General features: G+C 51.5%; 2 protein-coding genes across 2 annotated transcripts; one reads left to right on the top strand and one right to left on the bottom strand.

Moving 5' to 3' along the window:
* Positions 1–1,132: 1,132 nt before the first annotated feature.
* On the bottom strand, positions 1,133–1,822 carry BJX67DRAFT_380247 (putative choline transport protein; the record flags this gene model as incomplete). Its single annotated transcript, XM_071032753.1, has 3 exons — positions 1,133–1,262; positions 1,308–1,638; positions 1,813–1,822. 3 exons carry the CDS (start codon positions 1,820–1,822, stop codon positions 1,133–1,135), a joined length of 471 nt encoding a protein of 156 aa, XP_070887019.1.
* A 2,618-nt stretch (positions 1,823–4,440) lies between these two features.
* Positions 4,441–9,527, top strand: BJX67DRAFT_59517 (pleiotropic drug resistance family ABC transporter). The gene is made up of 6 exons (XM_071035199.1): positions 4,441–5,229; positions 5,287–5,733; positions 5,806–6,871; positions 6,923–8,416; positions 8,472–8,932; positions 8,983–9,527. The coding sequence occupies exons 1-6, from the start codon at positions 4,625–4,627 to the stop codon at positions 9,404–9,406; spliced, it is 4,497 nt and encodes a 1,498-aa protein (XP_070887018.1). The 5' UTR covers positions 4,441–4,624; the 3' UTR covers positions 9,407–9,527.
* Positions 9,528–10,866: the final 1,339 nt, after the last annotated feature.

Here is a 10,866-nt window from a genome sequence, read left to right as displayed (position 1 = left end):
GTGGATGGCGGGTTAAGCTACCTCGACAGCCAAGTCCACCACCAAGACAGACATCCATGCCGAGGCCCAGTACTCTTCCGTGACGGCCAGGACAAACCCTCCATGGATTTCACACACGCTGCTCCTCTACTAGCCCTCCTCGCGAATCTCCAGGTCCTCTGAGTCCATACCGTCATCGCAAACCCATTCGCAAAAAGTACATCCGCCAGCGCTTCCCCGGCCCCGCATGCTGGACTCGCACTGCGCCCATCGCCGTCTTGGATGTCGCTGTTGATCGCTTGATGAGCCCGTCTCCGCTTGGCCTGGCAGCACGACTCCCAAAAACTAGGTAAGGATAGAATATCATAAAGGATCTAAAGGAAGAAAAAATCGGAAGATGTTGGGGATTGGGCAGCAAGAGTCGCTCTCATAGTTCTATAAGAGCCATGGGCGGTGATAATTAATTAACATATTATATAGTATATCATGCGTCTGTAGCCAAGCAGCAAAATAACTGACTATTGGGCTTCCCAAGTCCTGCACTACACCTCCAATGTCGGCTCATGATAGTGGTTCCTTGCATAGGAGTACCAGTTTATCACCCCGATGAGGAGCATCGCAACAAGAACGACGGATGCATGACCTTTTGAGAAGTTACACTGGTATTCCGTGCTGCAGGAGTATGGAGCATGTAAAGCCCCGAAGGGTCTTGGGCTGAGAGAGCGTGACGTACTCATATCCCCACCCGTGACTGGGAGAACCGTCGGGAAGCAGAATAAGACGGTCCATACGACTGCCCAGATGATGCAGACTATATTCGACATGTATCACACGACATCTGGGACTCTGAATGGGCGGTTGGAAGGAAGATAGCGGGGTTCTTGGAGGCGGAGGATGAGGAGGAATGCGGGGATGGCGTAGGAGATCTGGGCGACGATGACGGCTGTGCTTATAAGCGATTTGAACGCTACTCTATCAAGATAGACTTGCAGATGATACAGGGAGGAAGAGAATACCTGTTGATGAGCACACGTATTCCCTACTAGGGAGACGAGAATCCCGTAAGAATAAATGAGTATACGGGAATCCCAAGGAACAAATATACAGATGCAAGATTTCGCGAGAAGAAGAGCGCCTCGTCGCGGGCAAAGGATCAGGTTAGTCGAGAGGCGGTTTGGTGCACGGCGTTGAGGGCGACGCAGGAGATGACGAAGAGAGAGGCCATGAAGACTGTTGCCGCCGCAGGGGAGTGGATAGTCTCCCAGGTGAAGTAGATCGGGAATCTACGATAATCAGCTTAGAATTAGGGTTGATTAGGGAATGCTCACCTGGTCTTGGTGGTCAACGAGAGCTCCTCGTCACGGTAGCTGTAAATTTTGCCGATGGAGAGGGGGAATGCAGTTAGGAATCCGACCATAACGGTGACTAGCACTACCTTCGGTACGACTGTTTCCGCGTCGAGACATTCTTCTGCAAGGTGGAAGGTTGCGTTGAGGCCGGGCACCATGAATTGGGGTGTTGAGAGGCCCGTTGAGAAGGATATACCCTCAGGCCAGCCGCCGGACCCGTAGATGAATTTGGCCCATATTCCTGTGACTCGACTTGTACGATGGAGTGGGCTGGGCATGTAGGAGTTATGACGAGGAATAGAGAACGGGACTAAAGAACTGTTAGCGAGGTTGTAACCTCTGGGTCAAGCACCGTACAGCCAATGTTGTATACCCAGAGAGTTCTGTTGGTTAAAAACACGCTGTACAAAACTATCACTCTATTGTAGAGCTGGTAAACAAGGAAATAGTGCCATGTCCAGCTGGCCCGCAATGCCAACCTCACCTTTCGCCATCTCGCTATCGGGGGGGCTCGGCAACGACACTGTCGGGTTTGAGAGTCGAATCTTTGGGCTCTTCAACCGAGTCCATATGTTTTGGTGAGTCGAGATTTGACGATGGAGGAAGAGTGCACGCGTTTCACCCAAGGGAGTGAACTCGTCCGCATGGGCGGAAACCACTCAGTCCCCAGCTTGTCCGCGGCAGACACGCTTTAAGAACAAAATCAGGGAGTATAACTGTCCCTCGGTACAGTTATATGCTTGTCATGGTGCCTCGTGAACATCTTGAGAGGGGATGCAGGCAATAAGTGATATCGGAACAGCCCTTCGAAATCGGAGCTATCTTCGAACGGTTATCTCGAGCTCCAGAAGGCAGTGCCAGCTATCAACAGCGTCATCAAAATTGGAGGGCGGAAACAGATCCGCGATGCTTGTTCGTGTCGGCTGAAGATTAGCTTCTTCATGTGGGGGATAGCACTAGCGCTCCCGATTTGCGTTCGGAGAGCCGTGGTTCGACTCTCGGAGTCTGAAAGTGGGATTGCGGGGGGCGGGAATTGCGGGAGTTGGAAATGATCGGTCCGAGTTCCCTCTTCTGATCAAACATCCGGCGAACCATGAGGAGCGAGACTCTCGAGGGTGGGACTATTGCTCCCGGTGGTTATCAGCATCTTGCGGTTTCCTGCTGAATTCCGTAGAGAAAGAGCATACTTACTGAAAATATGCAGACACATGGGGACAATTACTAGAGATGTATGTCTGTTTCAGATCCTGGAGCGTTGAGCCGTGTGCTTGAGGACGGATGGAAGTGACGACAACCAAAGCAGTGGCACAGTGATTTCAACAGAAGTAAGCAGATTCGACAATGGACAGGGTTCAAAAGCCGCTTCTCCGGGAGGTACTACCTACGTATCTACGAGTACATCAAATGAAACTCCACTTCTTGCCAATCTTATAACTTGGAATATATCCCCGATGAGAGTGCCAAGTTACAACGCCAATTCCATGGAGAGACCAACATCAGCCGCTGCAGGGGCCTCGTCTGGAATGGATGCGCTGACCACCTTGAGAACCACAAGCACCGATAATCTTCCAAAGATGGTCTACGATGGAAGCCACTCGATCGGTCACCTTGCAGGCTGAATCGTAATAGTCCTGGTTGGAAGACTGGCACCTTGAAAGAAGACCCTAACTATGCCTGGCGGACGATGAATGAATCCATCCATACTCCAACTGCGTTCCTTTGGGAAGTATCCAGGAAAAAAAGATCAGAGAGGCAGACAGACTCTGCGATACCGCAGAGGGAAAATTGCTAGTAAAATAGCATGAAATTCCATGCCCTTGAATTGCATGACTTTCCTTTTCCTCGATTCTTCTGATTACGAGTATTTGCTCGTCACTAGGTTTGCACGCAGCATCTCCTTTCCAGGCCACTGCAGACATGGTTACTGTGGCCTTCGAGGCTTAACAGATGAACGAAGAAAAGTACAATGTCGAGCAGCTAATTGGAGAGTTTAGGCTGAGATTCTCTCAATCATTAGTGTTTGTCTACCTGTAGACATTGTTGATTCTCTGAGCTCCTAGCTCCATAACCGTCGTAAAGAATCTCTAACATCCGCAAGGGCTAAGCTTTATGTGCAAGGGTGATCTTGACGTGGGAAATGCCGGCATGTCGCATATCTCTTCTGTCGCACTTCGCCATTCTTCGAACTCCTGTCGAACGTCAGCCACAAGAATGTCTGCCTTCAGCCCTGCATGTGATCGCTCAAGACGAACTCGTCCCTGATTGGACGAACTTCTCATGCGGTGCGGAGAATTCTCCGATATGACCTGCGTGCGAGAGTCTCAGGAAGAGTCCGAATCACGAAGGTTACCATATCGATTGTCCTCAGGCCGAATGCGCATCACTCCACCTTAGAAGCACATGGTCGCCTTGAGTTCAGTTTGATAATCATATTCATATTCCGAATGCCGCAACTGACGATGGACCGAATTATGATTCTGCACATCTCTAACATTTCCTCAATGCGGTTAGATCCGGGGACCCGGCACCCGGTGGGGCTGCACAACATCCGACTAACCCAATCAGTCTTCACAAAGGCCCGCGATCCAAAGCTCGCCGAGAGTCACCACACCTCGCGTAATACGAGATACGAAACCAATCGGGCGACGGTCGCAAAAGGCACGCATAAAGAGTGTCGCCAGGGATCTCATTCGTTGTGCCCTGAGACGGTCGCTTGTGGTGATGCGATGCTCGCAGTTCCAGAAGGCGTCCCCACTCCGTGTCCACATTGAAAGATCACAGTCTCCAGAGTAAGAACTTAATAATACCAGGAACATGACAGTATCCACTGGAGAAAGAAATCTTCTCATGCGAGATTGCTTTTTCCCGTTTCGACAATAACCAGCGCTGCTGACGTGCCAAGGATCTCTGTCTCTGAAAACATGGAAGCGAAGCTGGTGGTTGTTCTCCAACCGAGCGGCTGCTGCAGACTTCCGTGGCCAGGAGTCGCATGTATCGGGCCGGCTCCTCTTGGTTCCTGCCTGTGAGAGTGACTTTTCATCTTCTTATCCTCCTCGGATGTCGCCTTTCCGTGATCCGTTCAGCTTCCTTCTTTCTTCATCCCCTTAGCCTCTCTTTTCTTCCACCTTCCTTTCGTTCGCCTCGTCCCCATCGTTGATACCTGGCTGAATTAACTGACCGATCGAGCTGATCGAGCTTTCGCCACAAATCCGCCTGTTTTCCGTTTATAAAAAGCCTCCCAAACGTCTCCCGCCCTAAGCCCTCGAGTATGCCTACGACAGCCTGACCACTGTGCGATGTCTTCTCAGTCACTGCCCCCAGCACCATTCGGGGGTGTTGCCCTGACTGGTGCGGGGCAGCACGCCTTGAACGCCATTAGCAAGCTGACAGAAGATGTGGAACCGGGTCCGAGCTCCAGCTCTGGACAGGAGAAAGCAGACAGTTCTGACATCACGTACGCCAACTCTGAGCATGATATTGACCATGAGAGTGAGAAGAAGATCACTGCTCTGGCGCGAAACCTGTCACGTCTTTCCCAGAAGAGCAGTGCAGTTGATGGCACCAATACCTTTCTCGACGCCTCTAGCGATCCTCAGCTGGACCCTAATACTGACCAGTTCAACGCCCGCAAGTGGACGAAGAACTTTCTCTCCGTCACCGCTCGTGATCCGGATCGCTACCCACGTCGTACCGCTGGTGTTTCCTTTCGCAATTTGAGCGCCTTTGGCTATGGAACTGCCGCCGATTACCAGATGGATGTCGCCAACATGTGGCTCAAAGGATATGGCTGGCTTCGCAGGATGCTTGGCTTTGGAGATCGAGTCCGGATAGATATCTTGCGCGATTTCGAAGGCTTCGTTCGGAGCGGTGAGATGCTGGTCGTCCTTGGCCGACCTGGAAGGTGATCTTCCCCGTGCAACATATATTGTTGGTTTGTGCTGATGGTTACTCTGTTCAGCGGATGTTCTACATTCCTGAAAACTATTGCCGGCGAGACCCACGGCCTATGGCTTGACGAAGGGACAAACATTCAATACCAAGGCATTTCGTGGGATGAGATGCATCACCGTTTTCGCGGAGAGGTGATCTACCAGGCAGAGACGGAGATTCACTTCCCTCAACTTACTGCTGGAGAAACCCTGCTCTTTGCAGCCCATGCGCGTGCCCCGGTAAATCGATTCCCTGGAGTGACTCGGGATCAGTACGCCCTACATATGCGTGACGTTACTATGGCCATGCTTGGACTTAGCCACACAATGAACACCCGTGTGGGAAACGAGTTCATTCGTGGGGTATCTGGAGGAGAGCGGAAGCGAGTCAGTATAGCCGAGACAATTCTCTGTGGTTGCCCCTTGCAATGCTGGGACAATTCGACCCGAGGACTTGATAGTTCAACGGCCCTCGAGTAAGTGACTCTAGAAGCTATAAATGGGGGCTATCCAGGTCCCTTTTTAAGAATTCCGCTAAATCAGATTAGGTTCGTGAGAAACCTTCGTCTTTCCACGGAATACACCGGCTCCACAGCAATCGTTGCGATCTACCAGGCTAGTCAGGCGATCTATGATGTGTTTGACAAAGCAATTGTTCTTTACGAAGGCCGACAAATATACTTTGGGGGTGCCCGCGATGCACGACGCTTTTTTATCGAGATGGGCTTCGAATGTCCCGATAGACAAACAACAGCCGACTTTCTCACTTCTCTGACTAGCCCTAGCGAGCGAATAGTGCGCAAAGGTTATGAACACCGCGTCCCCAGAACTCCAGATGAATTTGCAACTCGATGGAGGGAGAGTGAAGAGCGCAAGCAATTACTTCAGGATATTGAGGCGTTCGAGAACGAATTTCCAATAGGTGGCAGCAAACTTGAGGAGTTCAATCGATCTCGCGCTGCAGAAAAGGCCAAAGGTACCCGGGCAGGCTCTCCGTACACGCTGTCCTATCTCATGCAAATCCGTCTGTGCCTATACAGAGGCTTCCTTCGCTTGAAAGGGGATATGAGCATGACCCTTGCGACCACCATCGGCAATAGCATTATGGCATTGATTGTCGCCAGCGTTTTCTTCAACTTAGGTGAAACGACTGAAGACTTTTTCTCTCGTGGAGCACTTTTATTCTTCGCCATTCTCCTTAACGCGTTCTCCAGCTCTCTCGAAATCCTAACTCTCTGGCAGCAGAGGCCGATTGTGGAGAAGCACTACAAGTATGCCCTATATCATCCCTCAGCGGAAGCAATAAGTTCGATGATCGTCGATTTGCCAGCCAAAGTGCTTGTTTCAATCGTGTTCAACATTATTCTCTATTTCATGACCAACCTTCGGCGCACTGCAGGACACTTCTTCATCTTCTACCTGTTTTCGTTCACCACGACTCTAACCATGTCTAACATTTTCCGCTGGATTGGCGCTATATCCCGGTCCATGGCTCAGGCGATGGTACCTGCCTCTATATTCATGATGATCCTCGTTATCTACACTGGTTTCACCATTCCGGTACGGGACATGCATCCGTGGTTCAAGTGGCTGAATTACCTTAATCCCATCGGTGTAAGTGCTCTGCCGCGTTTCGGATTGCGTCTGTGACTAAACAGCCTCTAGTATGCGTTCGAAAGTCTCATGGTCAACGAGTTTAGCGGTCGGACGTTTCCTTGCGGATTATATATGCCCGACGGTCCTGGGTATTATGATGCCCCCCTGTCGTCAAAAATTTGCTCGGGTCGAGGTGCCGTAGCCGGGCAAGACCACATTGACGGCGACAGTTATCTAAATACCTCCTTCAGGTACTTTAGATCTCATATGTGGCGGAACTATGGCATCATCTTGGCCTTTATGTTTTTCTTTTTGGCGACCTACATCATATGTAGTGAATTTGTCCGAGCGAAGCCTTCTAAGGGAGAAATTCTTGTCTTTCCAAGGGGCAAGATACCTGCCTTTGCAAAGGAAGTCCGACATGATGACAAGGAGGATGCTCCCACCTCGGAGAAGGTCCCCCCATTGAGCGACGAAGCCGAGGATCACACGGCGGCAATCTCCAGACAGACTGCAATCTTTCACTGGCAGGACGTTTGTTACGACATCAAGATCAAGGGCGAGAACCGCCGCATTCTAGATAATATCGACGGATGGGTTAAACCTGGAACGCTAACAGCCCTAATGGGAGTCACGGGAGCTGGCAAGACTTCACTTCTAGATGTCTTGGCTGACCGTGTTACCATGGGCGTTGTTACTGGCGAAATGCTAGTAGACGGCCGTTTACGAAATGATTCGTTTCAACGCAAAACAGGCTATGTTCAGCAGCAAGACTTGCACCTGGAAACCAGCACAGTTCGCGAGGCACTGATCTTTAGCGCGATGCTCCGCCAGCCGGCCAGTATTTCACGCAAGGAGAAAGTTGCATACGTTGAGGAGGTTATCAAGATGCTTGGTATGGAAGAATATGCAGAGGCTGTGGTCGGCGTTCTAGGTGAAGGTTTGAATGTCGAACAAAGAAAGCGCCTCACCATTGGAGTCGAGCTTGCGGCTAAGCCTGACCTCCTTCTCTTCTTTGACGAGCCGACATCTGGGCTTGACAGCCAAACTGCCTGGTCCATCTGCTCGCTCATGAGGAAGCTCGCGGATCACGGACAAGCAATCCTGTGTACCATTCACCAACCGTCTGCTATCCTCATGCAGCAGTTTGATCGACTTCTATTCCTGGCCAAGGGAGGAAAGACCATATACTTTGGCGATCTTGGCCAAAACATGGAGACTTTAATCAAGTACTTTGAGAACAAAGGCTCCGAGCCCTGCCCCAAGAATGCCAACCCCGCCGAATGGATGTTGGAGGTCATTGGTGCGGCTCCAGGGTCTCATGCAGATAGGGACTGGTCCGAGGTGTGGAACCAAAGCCCCGAACGCACTCAGGTGCGCCAGGAACTGGCCCAGATGAAGGAAGAACTCTTGCAGAAGCCGGAGCCTCCAAAGACGCCCGAATATGGGGAGTTTGCAATGCCGCTCTGGTCGCAGTTTCTCATTTGTCTGAAGCGGATGTTTGAGCAATACTGGCGCAGTCCGTCATATATTTACTCGAAGGCTGCCATGTGCATTATTCCGGTAAGCACTTCCCCAGTTTAATGTAGAGGATTCCAGCACTGATGAACCGCGACAGCCGATCTTCATTGGGTTTACGTTCTGGCGGGAGCCTGTCAGTCTGCAAGGCATGCAGAACCAAATGTTTGCCATCTTCATGCTACTCGTCATTTTCCCGAATCTGGTCCAGCAAATGATGCCATACTTTGTGACCCAGCGTGCCTTGTACGAAGTCCGAGAGCGACCCTCGAAAGCATACTCATGGAAAGCTTTTATGATGGCCAGTATTTGCGTGGAGCTCCCTTGGAATGTATTGATGGCCGTTCCGGCATATTTCTCCTGGTACTATCCGATCGGTCTCTATCGCAATGCCGGGCCTGGCGAGACTGTCGAGCGAGGTGGCACCATGTTTTTGCTGATCTTGATCTTCATGCTCTTTACATCGACCTTCAGCTCCATGATTATCGCGGGCATTGAGCATCCCGATACAGGTAGTAATATTGCTCAGCTGTTGTTCTCACTTTGCCTTATCTTCAATGGGTATGTACAGCCTCTGTTGCAAAGGAACAGCGCTAATAGGCTCGCTCTAGTGTGCTCGCTTCTCCACAGGCTCTTCCACGGTTCTGGATCTTCATGTATCGTGTGTCGCCATTTACATACCTGGTGTCTTCAGTGTTGTCGACGGGGCTATCAGGGACAGACGTGCATTGTTCTGACATCGAGGTGCTTCTCATACCGCCACTGGAAGGGCAGACCTGTTCCGAATATCTCGGCCCCTACGCTCGCGCAATCCAAGGCAAGTTGCTCGAGCCAAGCCCCACAGGGGAGTGCCGGCTGTGCGCGGTCTCTACAACAGATCAGTACTTGAGTCAACTTAGTATCAACCCCGACGACCTCTGGCGCAACGTGGGGCTGCTCTTTGTGTATATCGTGTTCAACGCGGTCGCAGCGGTGTTCCTATACTGGTTGATTCGCGTGCCCAAGAAAAAGTCCCAGCAGGTGAAGAACCAGTAAAGAAAAGCCCGCAAAGGAAGATCCAGGCCACAGCAGCGTCGAAGATTCTTGGCTGGGCGCTTCCCACCATCATGCTAGATTTTACACGATACCAGCATTTACTTTTCTTAGCGATAAATTTCAGATTTCATGAAGATCAGATGAATAATGAATTCTCCTCATCCCCTGACTCCGTCACCTCATGCAGAGTCAAACCCAAAGCCCCTCTGTCATGCCAACTCCCACGCCATAAGCGCCAGGGATCAGGGACTCGGACATGAAGACGCCACAGCGTGCGTCCGTTGCCAGCGGGAGAGCCAGACGATCAGGACTGACCCCGACATCAATCGTGTCTGATCAAACTGCGACTCCGGATTTCCTCCTCGAGAAGCGATCAGCCTAGCTAAGCCTTGCCCAAGTAAGCCCAACACCTCTCCCACTTTGGGAGTCGAGGTGGCCATAGCCGCGGCGCCGCTGCATGCACTGCACCTGCGGCCCTGCACCCACCTCGCCCTCGACAAAGCCGACGTCTCAAATCAAATGGCTTCTGTCCAGTCATCGTTCCCCCGCAGGCGCATCATGATAATCAGCAGGGGTTTGAGGTCTTTTCAGGGTGAAAAACGATCGATCCATGCCTCCCGGGTGCAGCCAGTCGGTCACTAACAGTTCAGCTCATGCAGGCCCGTCGTGTGTTGTGTGACGCCGCTGCGCCCGAGGCGGATCTGATTGATCGGATTGGGTATTCTGGCTCGTGGAAAGTGGGAAGGAAGGTTGGACCCGGGTGTGGTTCGGCTTGGTTGAGTTCCTGAGATCCTTGCCGTTAGGACGGGTTGATATTATTATTTTGATCGGGACGCGGAGGAACAACCAGAAGAATCATCCGAATTTCCACCGCCATGTCGATCGCCATTGTTTTTTCTCGCGAGTTTCTTGTCTGCGTCTGTTTGCGTCACCTGTGCTGAGCCATTCTTGTCTGGCAAAGTCTCGACATTGATTGAAGTCAGAATCGAGCCAATTCCACGGTTGAATGAGCGCGAGAGTGGATGGAGACTTCTTCCCGTGGCTGTCCCGAGGAGGAGAACACTGAGCCAGAGAACCCAGAATCTTTTGGTTCCCAATCCAGAACATCAATCGAGCATCATCTTGGTTTGGGGGCCGTCTCAGTCTGCACAACATGACTTTGTTCCCAAATTAGACTCAAAGGATGAATACGAGTCTGAGTGACCACCGAAACTCAACTCATCAGCCTTTTTCGCAGTTCGCACGATCATGGCTCTCCAGACTCAGAGAATGACATGTCGATCATCGGATTCTGTTCGATATCGATGCTCCATTGCTGTCCCTTCGCTTGCGGCGCCAAGCAACCGGTGCGGTCTTGCCAGACCAGGGGGCGTTCCTTGGGCGAACCCAACAAGACAACACTGCCCAGTCCTTTCCGCCCACCGAGACAATGCGTCCAATCGCTGGCCCCCGAAACCCCC

The sequence above is a fragment of the Aspergillus lucknowensis genome (genome assembly GCF_044049455.1).
Source record: "Aspergillus lucknowensis strain CBS 449.75 chromosome Unknown BJX67scaffold_15, whole genome shotgun sequence".
Classification (NCBI taxonomy): domain Eukaryota; kingdom Fungi; phylum Ascomycota; class Eurotiomycetes; order Eurotiales; family Aspergillaceae; genus Aspergillus; species Aspergillus lucknowensis.
The sequence above is the reverse complement of the archived record's forward strand: the minus strand, read 5'-3'. Positions and strand labels throughout refer to the sequence as shown.